Source organism: Bombus terrestris, chromosome 1 (genome assembly GCF_910591885.1).
Source record: "Bombus terrestris chromosome 1, iyBomTerr1.2, whole genome shotgun sequence".
NCBI lineage: Eukaryota > Metazoa > Arthropoda > Insecta > Hymenoptera > Apidae > Bombus > Bombus terrestris.
Window position 1 is genome coordinate 11,385,410 of NC_063269.1, and position 23,965 is coordinate 11,409,374.

At 34.0% G+C, this 23,965-nt stretch overlaps 2 protein-coding genes across 10 annotated transcripts in view; both read left to right on the plus strand.

Moving 5' to 3' along the window:
* Positions 1-9,944, plus strand: part of LOC100642436 (glutamate receptor ionotropic, kainate 2) — a 282,902-nt gene extending 272,958 nt beyond the window's left edge. For 2 of the 6 annotated variants that reach the window (XM_048408633.1, XM_048408628.1), the window contains 2 exons: positions 85-241; positions 6,431-9,944. In XM_048408633.1, the coding sequence (XP_048264590.1) occupies positions 85-241; positions 6,431-6,627 (354 nt within the window). In that variant the 3' untranslated portion in view covers positions 6,628-9,944. Of the gene's footprint in view, positions 1-84; positions 242-3,230; positions 4,653-5,130 lie in introns of all 6 variants that reach the window. The other 4 variants (XM_048408624.1, XM_048408622.1, XM_048408638.1 and 1 more) reach the window with 3 other exon arrangements.
* LOC105666090 (glutamate receptor ionotropic, kainate 2) lies at positions 116-23,542 on the plus strand. Of its 4 annotated transcripts, none has more exons than XM_048408663.1 (16): positions 116-240; positions 15,372-15,484; positions 15,725-15,883; positions 16,342-16,523; positions 16,837-16,994; positions 17,075-17,216; positions 17,644-17,946; positions 18,054-18,272; positions 18,834-19,040; positions 19,130-19,214; positions 20,089-20,365; positions 20,647-20,845; positions 22,067-22,292; positions 22,833-22,948; positions 23,055-23,204; positions 23,274-23,542. In XM_048408663.1, the coding sequence occupies exons 2-16, from the start codon at positions 15,409-15,411 to the stop codon at positions 23,454-23,456; spliced, it is 2,682 nt and encodes an 893-aa protein (XP_048264620.1). In that variant the 5' UTR covers positions 116-240; positions 15,372-15,408; the 3' UTR covers positions 23,457-23,542. The 4 variants fall into 4 exon arrangements, with proteins under 4 accessions (XP_048264620.1, XP_012167526.1, XP_048264618.1 ...); XM_012312136.3 differs by lacking the exon at positions 116-240 and adding an exon at positions 12,422-12,547; XM_048408661.1 differs by lacking the exon at positions 116-240 and adding an exon at positions 13,246-14,092.
* The last annotated feature ends 423 nt before the right edge of the window (positions 23,543-23,965 follow it).

The window sequence follows — 23,965 nt, forward strand, 5'->3', positions numbered from 1 at the left end:
TACTGTTTGTTACGCGAAGTTAACCACTTCGGCAAATAGGCGATTTGTATTATTGCCTCATAAATGTTTCTCTTTTTGCAACAGGACGACATGTCGAAGAGCAGTTCAACAGCGAACGAACTAGGACTGGCAAACGTAGGCGGGGTGTTCGTAGTTCTGATGGGCGGTATGGGCATCGCTTGCGTGATCGCGGTATGCGAGTTCGTCTGGAAAAGCCGGAAGGTCGCCATTGAGGAACGGGTGAGTGAGGTCAGATAGCACGTCGAAGAGGGCGTGATCGCGCCTGAAGTAACGTCGTCCAACACGCACCTCGATCCCGATGCGATCTACCCCGATATACCGCGCGAATACATCAGTTGATGTTCGCGTGATGGTGGAGTTCCTCTTTAATGGTCACGGTGCACCCACAAAACCACTCGGGTCTGATCGGCTTCTCGCTGTGATCGATGGAATCACGACGTATCAGAGGGAAAAACCAGTTACAGACTCGCGAAGCGTCTTTGTTCTTGAAACGATTCGCCATTATAATTGTTTGGGGTTCTAATTAGAGATACGGTTGATTGATATCATGGCGTTAATTCGCTCTTTCCGTCCTCGTCCGTCTTCCATTTCCTTAGTCGTCTTTTAGTTCGAAGAAATATAGGACGCGAGATAAGTGAAAAGATATTGGGGCGTAAAGCGTCTTTGTTCTTGGGAGAGTAATTATTCATAGACTTTGGTAAACGGAAGTTACGACGCTAATTTGGTATTCCAAGTTTCCACTTGTTTTTACGATGCGTTGATTGACTTCGTTTCTTTAGTTGATTGTAGCGGATTTTAGTTGTTGTTCGATTGACATGAATTTATTTCAAAGCGAGGCTTCACTGTCCGTTTGGTACTAGCGATGTTTGAATTGTGATAGTTTCGATTGGGGGAAATGGGAATTCAGGAGTGGATGCAGAAATGAAATGGGAGAGAAGAGAGTGTATTGTTACGAAACACGAGAGTGCAGTTTATTTTTATGAAATAAAAATACAATTTCACGTGTTAAATAGGTTGCGAAGATTTCGACTAGAATGGCCAGTCACCGTGATATTTTAATAGTCAATTCCCATGGTAATCCACTAAATGAATTTCATTGAATGCTGATTGTTGATTCACGAACGCAGATATATTCGGAAAAATGTTTGTTCCGCATAAAGCGAAGAAAATTGATATACAAAACAAATCGAATAAAAATAAAATAGATATTGGAAGAGAACTGCATTAAAAATTCCATTTACCAATGTCAGTTTTATTATTTTACACTATTATTTATACTATAGATTATTATAGACATATTATTATTATAGGTATTATTTTTATATTATTTTCAAAACTAAATTTCCAGTTAAAATATTATACTATTATACATTGTTGTAACGATCACAAAAAATAAAATCGTTCTCATTAACAATTTTGTAATAAGTTACATTCTGTCAGAAATAAGCGGCTGTTTACATACTTTTGACAAATCGTGTGTGTACAAATAGAATGACAACGATCAACACAGCATCTTTTATGTCTTACCAATAACTCATAAACAAAATTGAGAATGGAATTCATTGACGAGCGCACGGTTTATGAGAAGTACGAGAAGTACAATCGATGAATTTCGTTCACAAAAGAAAATTCCAGTGGGCTTAGCAATGAAATTAAAGCGCGGCTGGGAGAAACTCGAGCGGAAAGCTCGTACGAAGCTCGCGTGTCTACAATATGTATTTGAGCTGCCGTTTGCGTACGTTCAAGCGGTAAGCAAACAGGCAAGTATTTGAGAAGGGCTCGTCCACAAATACGGATATGCAGCTTTGCGCCAGTGACCTCGCGTACCCGAGAGCAAACAATTCCGTCAGCCAACAAACGTCTGGTATTGCTGTTCGCCTTCGGAGCCGCGCTACTTCAGACCGCAACAGAGTAGCTGCGATACTTGCTCGAGTTTGAAGATGCTAATCGTTTTACGTGGACGCGAATGTGGATCGAAGATTCCAATATCCCAAATTAACCATTTCCAAATCATATGTTCTTTTATACTCATTTCAACTTAAAAATTAGTATAAATTGCAAAAAAAGTACTTTACGACGATTCAACAAATATTTACAATGATGAACTGGTTTTAAAAAATCAACACATAATGATATATTTAGTATGTCAAACATATTTAAAGATTTATCTTTAAATTATTTAGTTTTTAAGCTATTGGATAAAAAAGCTCCGTCTAGATTGATACAAAATTATTGCAATAAAAATTGGGTCAGTAGTGAACGAGCTACACGTTTTCTAAGCGTTTGAGTAGAGAAACGAACTTCTTTCAGTTATGAGAAGTTTCTGTATACTCTACAGTGTACACAAACAGAATTTTGATACTTTCTTCAATTTACTTTAGAATTAGCATGACTTGCTGGAAGGGTCTGATTGCGAAGGGTGCTGAAAAATTGTAGGGGAACTTTGTGGTAGATATTGAGGAAAAATGGCCTGTAGAATCTCAAGTATAGCTTAATTGAAGTGTGTCTCGAGGTTGTGTACTAATACTTTATCAGGATAATACTTGAGTAATACTTTATCTTTCAAATTATATCAACGAAATCCTCTTACAGTACCATTTAATTTTACCCAATAATGAAAGTTTCTGTGTCTCCTATTTTTGTAATGCTGCAGCCTACCTCAGTTATAAATAATGAAATCTATAAATTAATTGATTTTAAGGACTTTAAAAATTGTAGAATTGACGAAGAATTTAATATTTAACTCTTATGAGAATTGAGGATTTTAATACTCTTCACACTGCATTTTCAATTCTTTTTTTCTCTTTGTATAAAATTATTCTTGTTTTATTTGATTTTGATAGATTAAATTATTTTATTTCCCTTTGACAAAATATATAAATAAAGCGAATCATAAATCGTTTGTAAATTTCGCAATTACACTCTCAATAATCTTATCTTCGATAGAGTTCAATCTTCGGTTCGACGACGATTTTATCGCGTTTTCCATTTTTCACCTACGACGTTCAGCGAACTTTAGTTTCTATCTATTTACGAGCAGTCCATTCGTTTCCAAGTGTCCCCAACCGGGCAACTGTCGTTACTCTCGCTCGAGTTAATTTTTCTTATCAAAAACAAAAATGCTTCGCGTGCATCGCGTCGATCCGACTAATCGATCTGATGTGCCACCTAACGCAATCTTACCCGAGCATTTTCGTGTTCTGTTTTAGAAGCAGAAATCCTCGGGGAAACCGATCTGCGAAGCTTTTACCGATCTACACTAGCGGGCGATCCTGTAGGGATTCGTTCGCGAGCCAGAAACTAAAGTAATATAAAAACGAACGAAACAAAGATAGAAAGACAAAAATGAACGGAACAATAGAGAACGAACAGAAATACGAAACAGATTCCTATGCCCGAGAAAAGCGTATCTGACCCGACGGACCTAAGGAGGAACTCCACCACATCAGTGATCGAGAACTGTGTGAAACACTGACAGACACAAACTGTAGAAAGTTCAAACGAACGTATAATCAAAACGAAGGAGCAACGATCCTCGACCTTTCCAGTTCTTTTTTTTTCTCTTATCCCTTCGAGAACCGTAATCTCGACCGACAATCTAGCCGGAACGTTATCGGCGGAACACTACCCAATCAATTATTATCGGGTAACGTACGGTGTCGTTGGAATTTCATTAAGTAGAGAAAAAGGGAGAAAGAATGGAAAGAAGGGAAGAAAAAGAGAAAAAAAATGAAAGAACGAAAACGAGGGAAAGAAAGAAAAGAAGAAGAAGGAACAGTCCAAAGGGAACGTTTGATTTAAAACGACCGTTTTCTTTTTGTCCGCAACATCTCTTAACGACAGAGCCGTGAAATGATGCAGATATTGAAATTGGAAAGGTTAACGCGTTTGCTATTTGCTCATATCAAAACCTTTTTAGATTAATTGACGACCGACTTGAAGCCTCGCAGCGAGAATGAACGATATCTCGCGCGATTGTTACATATAAAAGCTAGAACAAAAAAAGAATGGAATATATAAAAATACAAACGCGGTGTGATTTCTTTTTTTTTTTTTCTGTTTCTAATGAATTCACTGCGATCGCGACTGAATCGTATGGTGAGGAGTAACGAACTGTTTACATGAACAATCACGATTTTATACCGACTAGATAATTAATGTATAGCGTCAAGTTGCAAACGTTTTATTGTATGTACATATTGTGTAGCTCGAGGAGTGAATCGCTGTTCTATGTAGAGTCTGTAAGCTTCTTTTGTGAATTAAATAAAAAGAAAGATGAAAAATCCGTCTTCTGAATATGATCGAATATAATCAAATAACGATATGATAAAATTTTTATTCCACCGATAGAAGTTTGCAGACTCTTCATATTTGAGAAGAAATTCAATTATGCGATAGAAGATTCTATATGTCTCGATTCGTATAAACTTGTATGATATGAAACGAGAAAAAAAAAAGAAAGAAGAAATAATGAGAACAGTGATCGCAATCGAAACGTAGGTGTTAAAGAATGAATCACATGTACGGTTCGAAAGGACACGCGCACGATGTGTGACAGTTTAGTATGACATTGTTAGTTGTGTCGCAATGTTTCTTGCCTCTCTTTCTCTCCCGCCATGGATACGTAGGAGGTGAGCAACTTTTCTTTTCTACTATGTATCTGCTACTCGTTGTGTCATAGCACTTGTCGATTGACAAACCGTAGAGCATGAGATATTTCTTTCCGAACAGTTGACTTTTTTTTGTCGTTCGGTATACCGCAATGTTGGAAATGGAATTATTAAACGAACTTTTACGGAGGAAGGAAATATTTACAAGAATCCTTCGGTTTATTCATCTGTTGGGTTTTTCAAAGTTTAAACATGGTTTTATTTGTTAGATAAATATATATACATATATATATAGAAAAGTTTACAAGAAACTAAAATAAATGTATTGAAAAATTGTTTCCATTTTCATCATTGTTATTTTCTTGTTATTAATTAAACAGGGTAAAACAAAAAAATAATTCTTGTAACACCAGTATGGTGTGAGTAATTTTCTTAGTTTTATGTTCGTCTCCTTTGCGAATTGAATTTTTTATTAATACTTTATTTTCCTTATTTACAGCTTATGGATACCGTTTCATATGAAAATTTATTAAAAACAATGCAGATTGTTATAAATTATTTGTTGAACATCGCACGAATAATTATAAGACACAAACTGGTTTACTATGTGTGCTTGATTCCTTGTATTTTTTCCTTCATTTACTCACAGCTTCTATGAAATAATTGATTATTAATTAAGGCTGCATGCATATATCCAGCAGAATTGTTTATCTCGAGAAAGTCAGCTTCGTGCCATGACGCGTCGCATAAACCCAACAATTTTAAAAGAGCAATATGCTTGATGTCCTCATCAAGATGTCTAACTCAAAGTTCCTATTCTACTGCAGAGTCTTTAAACTTGTTTTCTCATTCTTGTAACTACTTCAGTTAATATCATTGGATCGTAGAGTGTCCCATGAACCCAAAAATCTTAAGGAAGCGATATACTTTATAGTCCTTTGTAAGATGTCTGGGTTAGAATTCCTATCTTATCGTAGAGTCTATAAACTTGTTTACTTACAGGTACTTCTCATAAGATACTGAACTTTGAATTTTCAATTGGTATTGTTGAAATACAAACAGCCTATAGGAGTTTTGGTTAAGTTAATTTGTTTTTTGAGAATGTTATTTTATTTTAATTTGTTTCGTGTTTATCCTGTTTTACATAACAAATACAATGGTGATCCTCTTACAGCCCTCGCATAAACATCAAAAACACAATTCTCGACAATTCTGGTTAATCATATTCATCCTACGTATACATTTTCTAACCGAATTTGTATTATCTTAATATTAAAGCAGCACATGATCGTAAATGTATTTATCGTGTGAGATATAGAATCTAAATTAAAATTAAATTTATCGCAAACTATTACGATTACATGTGACATAACGATACCAATTGAAATTGAAACGCCACATTTCTAACTAATATAATTAGGAAGAAGCTAGTTTTGTCCAAAGTTTGTAGTCATTTATTTCAATAAAATATCCTATCTCCAAAAAAAGAACCTACTATAAACAAAATTATGTACATTTAAAAACATTCCCTTGAACATATTCTTTGCCAACTTCTCTCACTCTGCTTCAAACAACCCCCACGAAGGAACTACATACTAGCAACCTGCAATTACTCTGGGACAAAAAAGGTTATTGCGCCAATAAAACTTCGTATCTCGACTATATCAAAACCAGGTTAAAATATTTATGTGCATATTATACTATACGTACACGCGTCATCGCACTTGGCTGACGAAGCTTCGCATATCGCGAAGAGAGCACAATTAAAGGGATGCAGCGGGTGTTTACTGGAACTTTCCAGAAGTCCATGTGCTCGGAGATGGCGAGCGAGTTGCGTTATGCGCTGGATTGCGGGAACGGAACAAAAAAGTCCGCGAAGAAGACACTGTGTAGTCGCGAGAGGCAGCAATCGAACCTATCGATCGTGTCCGAGGAGGGCAGGTATCCGATATGCAACAAGTACAGACACTTCGTGGGGAAAGCGCCTTTGACCTGAAGCTACGAAGCTGAATCATCGTCGAAGGGAGAAGGGCAACGTGCACGGGACTAATCGAACTCGCGACTCGATGAACTATGAAGGCAATCGACAAACGAGAGATACGACGAGAGAAGCAACGAGGCGCGAACTAAAAGTTTAGCGCGAGGTGGAAACCATCCACCTCCTCCAGTTGCTTTATTCCTCTCACTCTCTCCCCCCCTCTCTCTCTCTCTTTCTCTCTTTCTATGTGTGTATGTGTATAAGTCTGGTTCTTTCTTTCTTTTTTTCTTCCATTTTTTCGTTCTTTGTCTTTACAAGTGACGCGAACGAACGAACATGGCAGTACTTCGACCAGCACTTTATACAGTGTACAGTGTACAGTCATTCAGTCGTTAATTGGAGCTCACTGGAATTTATCGTGCCGTGCGGAAGACAACGACGCACGCTGTTTGAGTGGAAAGATTAACGAGCAGTCTCGAGATCCTTTGTCTTTCGTTGCGCCACTCGTGGCAAAAGAGGGTGGCCGTCGTGAAACGAAACGCAGCCTGAGCGGCCACGGCGTGAGCTGTCGCCGCGAAAGTCTAATCTTTAATTGTTGCTGTCTCTGCGATTTTATATGTGTATGAAGACCACATGAAAAATATATGATAAGTCCATTTTCGTTGATTTTTCGACTTTTATGAAACTTGGTGGCTAAAAAGATGTATTTTAATATGAAATATTACTTGCAGAACCCGCGATACTCTTTACGTGACGAAATATATTAGCTTTGTTGTTATGTAACTTTAACTTAATCGATACTATTCTACACAAGTAATATTTTTAAGTTTTTATTAACGTTGTAGAGCGCGATGGAAACACATATGTAATTTTAAAATCAAATACAAACACAGTTTTAATCCGGGATTACTTGATAACTGACTGATTTTTAAAATTGTTCTTTTCTACACAACGGAAAATGTATCACATCATATTTTTCATATCTGTAAGCTTCACGCACACATGGCGCAGTAAGGAATTTTTAAACAAAATTGGTCGTTAGAATTGGTTATTTATAACTTTTTATTCGAGTCTGAATTTATAATAGAGTGAAATAATGTAATCATGTAATGGTATTTCCATATTTTATCAGTTTTGTTAAAATGCTTCGAAACTTCGAATGTATTTAATTTCAACAGACTAATATCAGAAACGAGTAGCGGATACAGGAAACGGCAATAATTATTGTCCACGCCCGTATATTTCTTGAATATATTAGAAAGCAATTTATGAACTCACTCCCACATAACTTAATTAAACATTAAAATTAAATAATCAAATATGCGATGTCTTCCGCACGATATGTTACAATACAAATGACAAACTTTTTGAAGAACGTATGCATGTCAAGAGCGATCGAAAAAAGAGAGAAAGAACAAAAACTGTGGATTTTGTAATTGATGCATATGAAACGTTACTTGAACAGCGAAGGAAAACGTCATTGAATCCAATTCACTCCATTATTATGGACTATGTCGCTCATTTTTAAAGAAAGTATCTACATTCGTGATCACTTGAGAAAAATATCACAAGATAATTAACACTGTACAAATTCTGTCTCTATCTGTTCGGTGACGTTTGGATACATTCGTTTAGTGTACATAATCATAATCATCGTTAAGATTACGAACTAAAGTAAACGTATCTATTCTATGGCATTGTATCATAGAACGTTCATGGGGAAAAATCTGTTCATACGACTTCTAAAAGTATGTCTTCGTTTAAGTATCATTTCGATGCTGTAAGATAACGTGTCCATTGGTGCAAACGTTGTATGTAGATGTTTCATCGAATGTAGATAGAATAAGCGATTTTACAGTTTTATGTTATATTCTAGATATGCTAGGAAAGTGACACGATTAAGGAACGCAAATTTTTATCAAGTTTTATTTGAAATAGAAAACTATTAATTATTTAACAACGAAAAGGCTTTTTTTAGTGCAGCTTATACCCTGGATTTTGAAAAAGCGTAAATTTTTCAAATGCGTCACTCCTCTAGCAAATCGACGATATATTCCGGCTCGTTGTTTCGCTAACGAATTTCTCGACCTCGTTATCATGTATCGCAGGATTTCATTGATCTATCTGTATCTGACTTCGGATATTCATTGATTCAATCGTATACGGCATTAGTCCTTTGAAATCTAGGGCAGATTCATGTGTATTAATTGAAAGTTATTACACATATTGCGAATAGAATAGGTCAGAGTTGCTGATAAAATAATAAAATCAGAATACAATAGTTACTGTTTAAATATTCTCAACATGCTTTGTACATTTTATAGCAATCTGATTTAGCAATTTGAATAGCTTTAGATTTCTAATTATTCTTCAAAAAACTATCTCAACTAAGTATTCAATTATTAATTGAATTACTAAACGCAGTACGAAGTATTACATATATCTAAATAATTCTTAAATCCTCTTTAAATCTCACAATACTTTCTAAACGTTTCATACCTTCTGAATTCGTTATAATATTAAATATTAAATTTCCTTTAGAGCGTGTCGCATTTATTTGATTTTAGACCTGGTAAATTCGAATAATCTTTCAAAAAACTAACTCGACTGAAAATTCAATTAAATCTCCTTCAGACCGAGACAGATTTCAGTAGCCGGTCGCGGCATTGCAATGTTCCTTTCTTAAGCGTCCAACGATTCCACGGATTAAACTGGTTAACAGAGTTAATGGAAAGCCTGTTTGCAGCTGGTACATCGCCGTTCATGAACGCCCTGGACTGAGCAGTATTAATTTCCGTCTTCCGTCTCTCCTAAGGCGTAAACACGCGCGAATATCGTACATGCACGGATGCTGGCTTAGCCTCTCTGGAATGATCAATTTCCGGATACAGATAGATCAGTGGAATGAGATTAGCGGCGAAATTTGGGCGTTGATAATATTTCTGCCTCACCGCCATGCACCATTTTTTAGAACGTCGTATATATGTGACAATTGCGACTTTTTATTTCTATTTCTTTCTTGTTCTTTGTATATTTTTTGTTCCTTTCCTTTATCGTCGACTCGTTCATACATCGATGTGTGTACACCAAATCGAATCGTTTTTAAAATACGTACAAAATATGCGATACAAACCCGCATGGATGACATATTCTCACACGAGCCATATATGCGAATAAATCGTGAATTATACACGTACTTGTAAATATTATCTGTATCGCGTACATTGCGTTCGCATCGTACCGAATTTAAGAGCCAATTGATTATACTTCTTACATAAAGTGTACTACGAGCATCATATTAAACGTGAATAAAACTCATCGTCTGTAAATTCTCAGTGGGCGTATTTTGTTTATTACTTTGTCTATCAGGTTTGATTTATTTATCATTTAGAGAACCTAGAAGAATGAACTTCGTATGCTAGACCTTTTGCAACTTTTCAGAAGAATTTTTTTATTGAGATCTTAATTCATCCATACAATAAAAAAGTCAAACACTGATTGTTTCTATCAACATTGATTGTTTAGCTTTTGCAACATAAATAATTATAATATAAGATATATTATAATTTACAATAATTTATAATATAAGATATATTATATGCACAAAACGAAAGATTCGTCGAACATAAAAACTACTGACATTTGTGCTATATGATTAATTAAAACACATTCTTCTTTAAATTTAAAAAAATTCTCAACATTATCAGCAATTTAGTTCCACGATATCTCCATCTGCGTTTAAAATTTCACTGATGGTATAGTCGAAAGATTCTCCTTCGTAAGGTTATTCAAACATTCGTTTAGTGCGTCCTGTGATCGATTGTCAGGTGTCAGGTTGCTCCGGTTTCAATTGAGAAAATTATTCCACGCATAATGTACTTAACCAACGCCATAATCCCCTCGTTGATTACATCGGAGAAGTTCTACTTTACCACGTAATTGGTCCCCGAGAAGTTGTACTTTTACATCAATTGCCACAGCCTTCACTCTTCGTTCTTTTGATTAGAGAACTAAATCCCAAACCGCTAACGTAACTAATTCACTAATGTATCCAAGTTCCATGGCTTTTACCTTCTCTTTGCTCCCTAGGACGCTAACGGAGCTATTTAATTTACTTTGCTATCTCTCCGCCGGTTGTACCTTCTTTCTCTCTTTTCTTCGGTTTATGTCTTCTTATCTTGGTCCGCTCGCTGCGTATCTCTGCCTTTTGTACAATTAATCAGTCATCTTTTTCTTGATGTTCTTCGTTTGAAAGTTCGTTTTTAAACGTTTTGCTGCGTACGTTCAGGGGTTGATTAATTGTCTTGAAAATTAGGGCGAGAGAAGAATGAGAGAAATAGATTAAGGAAGTAAATGAGGTTGTGAATCTCTTTAGATAAGATAATAAACTCCATAGAGTAACTTTTTCTAGTTCTATTGTTCCAGATAGAAAGAAAGTTATTGGAGACCCTAAAGGAAAGGATTAAATATAGATACTTTAAATTGGAAAAATAGAAAACAAGAAATAACGAGATAACGTATCGTTTTAATTCTTTCAGAAGAGAATCATTTTAATCTTTTAATTTCGGTAGTTTCATTATTAAGGACACCACTTGAAATTTGCTATATCCATAACAATTCGAGGTATATAATATTTATTACATTAAATACTACATCTTATGAATGTCTTTAATTAAAAATCGTAAGACAGGGATCCTTTAATCGAATAATCCTCTTCGTGTTGTATCCAATCCATTTTATCTTAAAAAATAACAGACAAACATTTGATGTTTCCATATAAAAAATGCTCGAGATTTCTGACTTAAAAGTATCGATTCACTTCGTCGAATTGCCATCCACAGTGTGGATATAAAAAGGACTTTGTGCCATTTTATCGTTTGAAGAAAGCCGCTGTAGAAACCGTGTTCTGTCTGAAAAGACACTTTTTCCGGAAGAAGCCGAACACGCTATCAAAAGTAACAACAGCTTGTCTCGTCGTTACGTCGCGTTCGCGTCATGTACCGGTTTATTTTTACGGTGAATTTAACTACATCTCGCTGTACACTGTTTATTATTGTGTCGTTGTCAGAAAATTCTTTAATTTTTTCACCCTGGAACTCTGTTTTCATTGAAGAAACAATGTTAATGTGATATCAACGTGTAAACGTAATTTCGACTGAGTGGAATAGACTGTCTCGAACATAATAAAAATTCTGAAATACCTGTTGTGCGATGTACAGGTTAATAATCACAATCAATCTCTCACCTAATACAAAATCTGTCTCGCTAAAGAAAGAAATTTGTCTTCCTTTTCTAAAATTATTCTTTTAAAATTACATATCCTTACATCGGTAATTAAAAATCTAAATTGGAACAAGATTTTGAAGTATTCTTTATAGTTTTTAAGCGAAGTTAAAGCATTCTTTAGATCTAAGTAGATCTTCTATTCTCAGGAATCCACTCGTGACTAGACGGCTCGACCAATGTCACAAACTTTTCTGTTTTACTAATACTTTTTGCAAATTTTCTAACACCAAACGGCTAAACGCAGAATTATTTTATTATTAATAATAGAAACACAATTTTCCTAATGTCTTCGCAAAAAAGAAATAATACGTCAAAATTGAAAACCATTTACTTCGTTAATAATTGCGTTTACGCACCATGTAGCGTGGAAGAAGCAAAACTGCAACACTTCTGTCCAAAAGATGCCTACTTGAGAAAATGGCAGCGTTGTGTCTAACAATAAATTAAGTTCGAGCTCTAGATGCCCGCCATATTAGAGTGAAATACACAAACGAAATCCAAGTGGCTTGGAAGGGAGTCCGCGTGTGCGCAGTGAAATGGTTGGTAGGAACCGGCGTTCGGAATTAGAGTGCATGCCGTGAGTTTCGTTCTGAAAAGCACGTATATCTAACTTGTGTTCCAGGTAACCAGCCGTGTGTAATCGTAATTTCAGGTGAGTTTCCTTTTCCTGTCACGCTCGTTGTATGGACAGCCACATTGTCCTGCCCATTTAACCTCTGGCCTCTTCTGTTTTAATTTTCGTTCGAGAATATAACGTACAGCGTACCATACTTCCACCACGTAGCATGTCTTCGATTCAATAACTTTTTAATTCATTTTTCCAATTTACTTTGATGGCATACACATGTGCTCAACATAACAGTAATGCAATAACGACGCGGATAGCTCAATAATTTCGCTTTTTTAACAATGTTTCAGAAGTATTTGATACCATCTAAGTACGTAGAGTTATTGTACATCATTGTATTCGTATATTGGATGGATCTTTCCGATTTGAGCCTAAGGTGGATAAAAATATCCATTAATGGAGAAAGACACAAGTTCCCAGAAAAATCAGACATAGTTTAGAAAATCAATTTTTTATAATAGGCACGAAGGAAACGTGGCATGTGAAATGTTTGATTTGAAAAGAATGTAGGAATGAAATTTAAATCGAATCAAAAGATATAGATGCTTCTAAATATTGAGGTATATTACCAAATATCGAAAGCTTAAAAAGTAACAAAGTCGCTTAATATATCAACTGTATCTAAAATATCCGAACTCTTTCTTAAGAGCTGTATATTTTTTTCATGATAGATATCTTTGGTTTGAGATGAATTATAATTTTATAATAACTTTATAATTAAACAGTATTTTTACAGCAAAATAATATATTTTTTCGCATCATTGTCCATTGTTTTGTCTATCTTTTATTCTATTAAATCATGTAGGAATGAAAACGTAACGGTTACGTCAGTAGAATTACTTAGAATCTTGTAACCAAGTTTCCGGTGATTATATTGACGCAGCGTATGGCCAGTACATTTCTATGCCAAATCTTTATTAATTTATCTCTGCACGAGAAAAAAGATACACTTGTATCACTTTCTCCTTGAGCTCTGCTTATAAAAATATTTTAATCGAACTCAAGAGAAAATCGAAAGAATTTTCGGAACGGAGTATTATGTAAAATGAAATTTCATGGAAATATGCGACATCGAACGTGCAGGCCGATTCCCTTGAAAACTGCAGCCGATGGCGATTCGATGGAAACTATGTCACACCGCTTTAAGCGACAAGCGTTAGTGACGACGACGCTTGGCATCTAAATATAACGAGCGTCGTAACGCGGCACTCGAAGATTTTCATGTGTTTTTCAAGCGATTACGGCCGGCTGGATATGGCACATTGACACGGAACGAGCGTCGCGACGCGCTGTGACGGATTATTCTGTGGATGTTTGCGTACAATGACGCTACGCGAAATGACCATGGCGATGAATGAATGGATAAAAAAGAATGCGACGGAGCACATGTGTTTGGCAAGGTGACAATAGCATAACGCTCCGCAATAGCATCGCGTGTTCCATCCACGCCGCGATGTTTCGTGACGAGAAAATACGCAAAAATCATCTCCGCTAAAATTATCTCGTCGCAAATGCCGACTGACGTTCCCGTTTTTGTCGATGATGGCGAATCGAAATTAATATGTAAATGTGCGTGTGTAATGTAATATGTAATTTCCGATATGTAATGTGTAAATTAATATGCAGGATTACCATTAACTCTACCATTAACTCTAAAAGCTCTGTTTTTTCACCAGTTTACCGTAGGTATTTCGCTAAAACGAAAAGCTCGTACCACGAATATCAAATATCCAATAATACAGATTTTTCCATTAAAGTTTATCTTTAACCAAAATTTGTCCAAAATTCCTATGAACTCTTCGATTTACAATTCTTCATTTTATGAATACCACAAAATGCAATTTTTACTTTATCGTTTTACTTGTTTAATACTATACAAGTATTCATTAGTCTAAAGCTTTGAAAAGAAAGTTATCAAGCATCTAATAATTTGTATTTCCCAGTCGAAAAAGCCAGACGTGGAAGAAAGTCAATCTTAGAGCGTCGAGGGAGGATCTGACAGATCCTTTGATAGCTTCAAATAAATAGGCGAGCTGAATATTGGAGGATTGATTTTAGACGGTTCTAAATATTTACGCGAACTCGAGAATTCAAGCGTGTATACGCTTCCCTGCTGGTTTACAGTACGTCGGATAGTTAAGTGCTCGTTCGAATCCCAACGGTTTGCTCCAGCCGTTGAAACGGGTGTACCATGGTCTTATTGCAAATAAATTCGCATCAGTCCGGTTGGTCTGGCTGTCTTTGAAGCTAATCGCGTCTTCATGGACCAGGCTTTCATGCCGACGATTTCAGTTAATTCCTGTTGTTTTGTTGAGAATGTTTATCGTTTAAACTCGCTCTGAATCGTCACAATGTTGTCCCGAACGAAAAACAACGTCGTGCCTCTATTTCACAAATATGCAATTTTTATTATGTTTTAATGGTTTCTGCTTACTCGAACAAGATTTGATTAATTTAAATTGTTTCTATTAAAATTCTATTTTCCATTCTGTTTCTATTAAATTTGAACGAATGATATACGATACAAATTAAACTATTGCTTAAATGAATTGTTTTTTCGATATACATAGTACGACAGTATTTTTTTATAGGAAGTATTGGAAATTATACCGTGTTATAAAATGTTTCACGAAAATATTCAACTGCCTAAATATTTCATGTTCACGTGTGCATAATATGGAATACGTATTATATATTATATTATATACATTATTTCATGTCTAGCTTATAAATGACACGTCTAGCCAATTCTGATCTTATAAAAACCAGTTAAGAGGATAGAAATACTATATTGATATTTGCTTTCAAATCGTTAGAGGAAGATTGTCTTGTTTTATTTTTAACGCAGAACACGTCGCTATCGTATTGTAAAGCATGACTACAAGATGCTGGACAAGTGTCTTTCATTGATCATCTTTTCCTGCGTTCTGGGGTCCTGCAAAGGTGCGAGTGTTAACGTAGGTGAGGAAACTTGCGTGATTTTGCGGAACAGTCAGTTGGACATGGAAATGTTTCTAACTAGAGAATAAATCTTATTTCAAGTTTAAACCAAATTAATACCCTCGAGTCTCGTTCCCTCAAGTTATTTCTCGTGCTTGAATCCATGACTGAAGCCGTCACTGTTTCCAGCTCACATTCCGCAAATATTAATAGAACACTGCCGCGTCCAAAGTCACACGTGTCTTCACATAATTCTTTTAGGAGGATTGTTCGACACTAACGATGGCCTTCAACGTGCCTTCGAAACCTCTATAAAAAGAGTGAACGAACAACGACACATGAGCGATGCATTTCCAAATGTCTTTTTCGTGGCAAAATCCAACGAGATTGATACGGATCCGTTCAATGTGTCGCAAATAGGTATAGTTATCATTGGAAATACGTTTTCTCTTTTATGCAAAAGTCACAGTGGCAACTAATCATATTTTTATACGATTTTTATACGATTAAATATCCTACGTATTTGCAGCTTTCTTCCAATTCACGAACTTTTCAGAAATATTTTATCGAATAAATTATTTGGAGCATTAAAATAGTATAAAATATATGATATTAAAAAAGAGGAGATAAATATCACATAAAATTTTAATTTTTCCAAATTCATCAATATATCTTCGGCAAAATATTAATAATAGTAAGAGTAAATACTTTTTAAAAAGTAAAAACAAATTTAAATCAATGTTAAATAACTTTGTATCTTTATATTCGTTTGTGTATAAATAAATATGAGATTTTCGTTTGTGTTTTGTGACTTTTGTATAGTATTCTATACAGCTCGACTTGCTCATTAATTCAAGAATTTCTTCTAAAATATTCAGTATGCGAATTGATGACTGAGGGGGTGGCTGCCATTTTCGGTCCAAACAATAGATTTACCTCGGGACACGTGCAGAGTATGTGTGATACCATGGAAGTGCCGCATATTTATGGCAGATGGGAACCCTCTCAAATTCGTGGCATAGGAGTAAACTTATTTCCATATGCAGAAACCCTCTCTATGGTACGTAGAATACAAGAACCTTTTATGTTTTTCCGGCTTACATATTTATTATTTATTTTATAGATTTTTATGAAATCACATTTCGGTAACATGCACCTCAGTATCGATTGGTGTACTTATATGTATATTTTAAGAACACTTTGATAAGGTCTTTTTGGTTGAATACAATTATTGAAAATAAATATAGTTCCTTAGAAACTTAGTTTTTAGAACATTTACAGTACTGTTGGCGGTACTTGATTCGTTGAATGAGTAGACACTGCTGAATCTATAGTTTTGCGCGATGTTGTAATCGAAGGTGACATTCCGCCAGGTCTTCAATAAAATCATAACTGACTTTGAATGGAAGATTTTCGCAATATTGTACGCAGACACCGACAGTCTGTTTCGTACACACCGATTGTTGGAGCATTTAGATATAAAGGCCCATACGATCTTTTTATACAATTTAGGAACTGGGCCGAGTTACAGGTGCATATTTCAAATGAAATTCGTAAATCGCATTTGAATCCTCTTAGTTATGAAAATTAATAGATGGCTATATTTTGCAGAAAAGTGATGCGAGAAATCAAGGACGAGGAGATTGAGAACATTCTTATCGATTGTTCGATTCATATATTGGAAGAGGTATTGAAACAGGCACAGCAAGTGGGAATTATGTCGGAGAAGAACAGAATAATAGTAACTTCCTTGGTAAAATAATTTCTTCTTTATCTTAATACATTGTACAACTAATTCCAAAAAATATTCTTAGATATTATGTGACGTAAATAATTTCACGATCAACTTAGTTTCTTTTATATAGAGCCCTTTTATATACATACCTTCCTAGTTATATAAAATATATAATATTATTATATAAAATATGAAATATACTTAGATGTCACATATTTAATCTCACGTTTATTTATTTTTCACTACGATATGCTAACAGTCTACTTCTAAAGATTATTACCCTTTAATTATCAGGTCGCAATGTGAAACTAGAATCAATTACGATTTCTTTTCTTACAAACAAGTAAGACAAAGTTTGTATAATATTGATACATAAATTGCGGAGACTTCATAAAGAAATATCGTATATTTATGAATATATTATACAGGCTAAACTTCCTTCCAGGATCTTCAGACGATCGATCTAGAACCATACCAATACTCAGGAGTGAATTTTACCGGGGTACGTTTAATCGATCCCGAAAGTCCACTCGTAACGAGCGTTGTGGAGATGCATAAATACGAATGGGGTTTGGACGATCCTAGCAAACTGCGCGTTGAACCCGCACTCATGTACGACGCTGTACAGCTTTTCGCCAGAGCTTTCAAACGCTTGAGAGACACCATTAAAGCCAATGTGAAAACATTACCTTGCGATGGTACAGTGAGCTGGGAGCACGGATTTAGTCTGAATAATTTTATGCGAGTCGTAAGTTCATTGCACCGATAAAATAAATATTTAATTACTGTTAACCAATGATGTGCCTATATCCAGTATGAAATTTCACATTTGAAATTATCGTGGATTCATTTCAGAGCGAAATGGAAGGTCTGACTGGTTTGATCAAATTCGACACCGCTGGATTTCGTAGTAATTTCCAGCTGGATATAGTGAGAGTGACGGAAAACGGACTAAAGAAAATCGGAATATGGAACAGTACGAATGACGTGGAATGGCTATTGGAAGCTCGTCCTCAGAAATCTGAAGAAGAGTTGAGCTTGCAGAACAAAACGTTCCTCATACTAATTGCAATTGTGCGTAAAAATACAAAATTACGTTTTTGAATCTTATTCGTGGGATCTTTGATCGAAATGCGAAATTATCGCTATTATAATATAGTCGAATATCATAAGGGAAACAATTTTAAAGATATGTATATCTATTGAGACGAGAGAAATAATTTTTAATATTTTCCAAATTGGACGTGACGGATATAATAGAAATAATAGAGTTCTAATTATAATCAGAAATTAACGAAATTATACAAAAACCTAAAATCATATGAAGGCAATAATTCATAATATTTTTAATATCCTTTGGATTGAAAATAAGACAAATAACAGATCATTAATTGAAATGGAAAATTATTTATATTACTGAATATTGCAACATCGTACAAAGGAAATAATATTCAGTCCTTTTATTATGCTTCGAATGAGAAATAATAAACCTTTAATTAAAATATAAAATTATTAATATCACTAAATAATCTTATGTCATGCAAATTAATATGCTTCGAATGAGAAATGATATAAAATATGTTTACTTTAAATGTCCCTTTTATCACTCATAAATATAATCTTTCATTCTTACAGAATCATCCCTATGGCATGTTAAAACAATCGGCCGATATGATGACAGGAAATGATCGTTATGAAGGGTTCGGCATCGATATTATTCAAGAATTGAGTAAAATGTTGGGTTTCAATTACACGTTCGAGGTTCAAAGAGACAACGTGTATGGATCATACTCTAAGAAATTAAACAAATGGACGGGAATGCTTGGGAAAATAATCGCCGGTGTTAGTAATGTTTAAATGGAAACGAATAGTATTGTTAAATGAAATGAAAGCAAAGTTAAAATATGTTGTCCGTTAAAATCGTGTTGCAGGAAGCTGATCTGGCAATTACAGACTTAACTATAACTGCAGAGAGAGAAGGGGCGGTGGACTTTACGATGCCTTTTATGAATTTAGGTATATCTTTGAGATCATGCGAAATTTATGTGAAACGTTTTAAAATATTTGAAGTATTTAAAGTCCGTACTGATCGATTCCGTTAATTGAAAACTAGAAAATCATGAAAAATAGCTTCCAAAATTTCTTTTAGAGTTTATGATTAATTACGCCATTTTACGCCATTTTTACATTATTTACGACAAATCGAATACTAATAACGGGTCCAGGAAATTGTGAATTTTGAAACTGAATTTCTTTATTTCCATTACTTTCTATTTCTTTATTATGAAATACAGTACAGTCTCGATTATCCGACTGTAATGTGTAGCGAACCTATCTCGGATAATCGAAAACTCGAGTAATACCAAAGGGTCGATAAGGCCGGTAATAAATTGTGGAATAAAGTTATAAAAAACATTTTGATAATGTAATATTGTACATATATTTAAATTTAATGAACTATGTAATTGATTGAAAGTTTGATTAACTGCCTTAATTATATCTGACTATCAACAATTTTGTACTCTTTATGTTAAACTTTCAAAAGGAACGAAGATAGAGGTAAAGTTCAAAGTTCAAATCTCGGATAATATGGAATTTCGGTTAAACGGGATTCGTATAATCAAGACTCCACTACAAAACTGACATCAGAGTATTTGTTATTCGATTCGAGCAAAGAGATATTAAATGAGTCTATCACAGGGCAAATTAATCAGTTTCTTTTCTTACAAATTGTTTTATCTTATTATCATAATAATTATGACTCATTCTTTAGAAACAAAATGATTAACCTTGATGCAGTTAATCAATTGATGTCCACAGTCTGGAAGATGTCATTAATACCTATACGTATAAATATTTAATGTAATTCTGGTTTCATTTGTTCCTACAGGAATAAGTATTCTGTATCGAAAACCAACGAAGACGCCACCCAGTTTGTTTTCCTTCTTATCGCCATTTTCGACCGGAGTTTGGTGGTATTTAATCGGAGCTTATATATTCGTGTCTGTAGTACTATTCATTATCGGTAGGATATGCCCTGCAGAGTGGAATAATCCGTATCCTTGTATCGAGGAACCAGAGGTGCTTGAGAATCAGTTTACCTTTAAAAATTCTTTATGGTTCACCATTGGTAGTCTTATGCAGCAGGGTTCCGAGATTGCACCCATGTGAGTGGTATTTTCGAAATTTCTAATATTTTTTTTGTTCTTATATTCGTATATTATATTATTCTTTTATTCTTTAATTTTTTCCTTTTTGTTCTTGTATTATATCAAACAAAATGTTAGTAATATTAAGATAATATTTATCGTTGGTATTATTATTTTACTATTTCTATCTTTTTTTTATTAAACACCGTTTTTATCGTTTTATATTTAATTAATGAAAGCTTGCTCGTAATCAACACACATTTCTATGATATCAATGTAAAATTTCTACAATTGCACAGAGGATTTTCGACAAGAATGATGGCCACTTCATGGTGGTTCTTCTGTTTGATCATCGCCAATTGCTATACTGCCAATTTAGCCGCGTTCTTAACCGTCGAGACAATAGTATCACCCTTCTCAAATGTCGAAGAATTAGCAAGGAAAAAGGCAATTAAATACGGCGCTAAAATAGGAGGATCTACGTTCATGTTCTTCCAAGTAAGTGTCCAACTGAATACGTAACATTTTCTTTATATTTGATAACGTAACATGAAGAACAGTAAAAATTGATGAAACGGTTGTCAGTAGCAACGAATTTTACAGGATGATTACAGGTTATCGATGTACTTGTTTCAAATGTAAGAGATGTTTATGTTTTGATCAATTTTTACCGCCTAATTTTATCCAGATGCTTCATTTAACTATCATTAACTGTCTCTGTAAACTTGTATTGTTAACGAATCATTCCAGAAATTTTTCATTTAATATGTATCCAACAGTAGAGTATGAGTTGATAAGATGAAGAAACATTTTATAAATTCTGACAGTTATAGTACCCTAAATATAATAGTTGCAATAGCTTACCTATTTATTGTAAAACATACAAATCCTGTTCATTAAAACCACGCTGTGATATCACAAACATTTTAATCCCGTTCGTTGCAATGCTTAAGTAGATAATATAGAATCGAGTGAAATTAATACATTACTCCCCTATAATATTATTTACATTTAGGTTGAAATTAATTTATAGACCTTCATTGATATTAACAGTTTTCTGGAAGAGCGATAGATTAAAATTTATGATATATTTAAAAAGAGAACTATCTATTTGAGATGTCTGCAAAAATTGACTGTAAAAATAAATTATATATTTGCTAGGATGAGAGTTCGGTAATTACAGAATCAAATTATATTATATTAATAAAACTGATTTTAATAGTAAGGAATACATATAAGTAATATTTTATTCCAAATCAAAATTCAAAGATAACTAGCTATATCGTGCAAGATAGCTTTTTCCCTGTTAAATAATCAAGTAACCTCATAATAACTTTTCTGCTTCTAATCAAGTTTCTAGAAAATTTACTTTTCTTAAATTTATATAATATAGGAAAGAATAATAAATAATTTCTCTTGAAGAATTTATTTTAAAGCATGTCACTCTTTTAGTATACTGATAATATGAAAGATCATTAATAATTAATATAATTGGAAACGTAACAAATTTTCATAACTGAGAACTCAATATAATATATTGATTTCTTCATTGTTCGCATAAATTACTCTGAATGACAGATTACCGGAAAATGTAACATTAATTTCTTTATCTCTATCAAATCGCTCATTAACCGATCGAAACGAAAACAAGCGTTAGACAAATGAAACTTGCAGTTATTTATTCTAACTCAGATTTTTATAAGAATTATGCATTCCAAGGATTCCAACTACTCAACGTACAAGGAGATGTACAAATACATGACGGAAAACGCTGCAGAGGTATTGCCTTCTAACAATGATGCTGGATTGACAAAGGTGCTTAGAGAAGATTACGCGTTTCTAATGGAATCCAGCTCAATAGAATACATCACTGAAAGGTACTGCAACGTGACTCAGATCGGTGGACTTCTTGATGCAAAGGGTTATGGGATTGCTATGAAAAAGGGTAAGATCTTAAGTGACACTTACAACTTGTCAAATAATACAGACAAACCTAACGACTTCAGTAGTCGCACAACAATGCTATTTTACAAATAGTTAGAAATAGATAAATTTCATTCACCGGTTATATTACGACTTTAGTTAAATTATTAATTTATTCAAGTATATTTAATTATTAATTATTGATTATTAAATATAATTGAATTTGGTTTAAATATGATAGTCAAACAAATGTTGGCATATTAATTTGTTTGCAAGGCTACGACGATTGAAAATTGAACATAAATTAATTTGGAATTCAAATGATGATTACAATTGTATTTTATGACGAAAAATGTATGACAGTTAATATTTCAATTTAGTTTGAATAGAATATTTTCATTGTTTTGCTGTTCCTACAAATTTCTAGAAATTTAATAATATCTAAAATTCTTTGCAACTAATGGTATATATACTAATTCGTCTGCGTCAATCGCAATATATAATTGAATTACTGCCGGGAATATTATTTCTATAAAAATGAAATATTTATACTGATTCGTAGGATCACCATATCGTCATCCATTAAACACTGCCGTATTAAAGATGCAACAAAGCGGCTTGATAACAGAATTGAAGAAAAAATGGTGGACGCAGAAACGTGGGGGTGGAACATGTCGAGTACGTATAGATAAATGCTTCAATAAAATGAGATAAGAACGAAGTCGATAAATAAATTATGCGCAAACGTATGAATTTTATATGATGATATGCGAATGATACGTAGGAAGACGGTGGTCAGAGCGCCGCGGAGGAACTGGATCTCGACAATGTGGGTGGCGTATTCCTAGTATTGACTGTAGGCGTTGCTGCTTCCTTCTTTTATACTGTATTCGAGTTAATCTGGGAAGTTGGCTGTACATCCTTACGCGAAGACGTAAGTACAATAAAATCAATTTGATTGGATTATTGATCGGTTTTACTAAATTAGATAAATATATTTCAGGTTTCCTTTAAAGAAGAACTAATGGCTGAACTGAAGTTTATTATAAAATGTGATAATTCGCCTAAACCAGTGAGAAGAAGAAAAGGATCATCAAATAGAAGTGGAGAAGATAGTACTAGAGGTTGTACACCTCCGTATGGATTTATACCAGTGATTAAAACTTCCAACTCTGATGATAAATAAGATATGTAATAAAACAATATAGTAAATGTATAATACACGTTGTACTAATATATTATTATTATTCTAATATATTAAGTAATGAGAAATAATGTTAGAAAAATATAAAAGCGAATGAAGGCATTGAAGCATGATGAAATTGCAGTTAACTCTCTCATAGATCATAGGTTACGATGTATCTGAGACATATAATGACTTTAACTTGTGCTTAATATAGAATAATAAACAAAAAATATAAATATATATATATATATATATATATATAATAATACTAATTTTTGCACAAAAGTTATACATATACATAAGAAATGTTTAATTTTACAGTTTATAATAATTAAATCAAATGTAAAAATGTAAATATTGTTCTATGATTTGTTCTGTGATCCTGAGCTTCGAAAGTCAAATATTAATTCAAGCTTCCAGAGAAAAGAAAGCTTTTAAGTTGAAAATAATCATAGCTTTCGACTTGACTTTTAACTTCTAGGTGCCTGATAATAAGATTACACACCGTG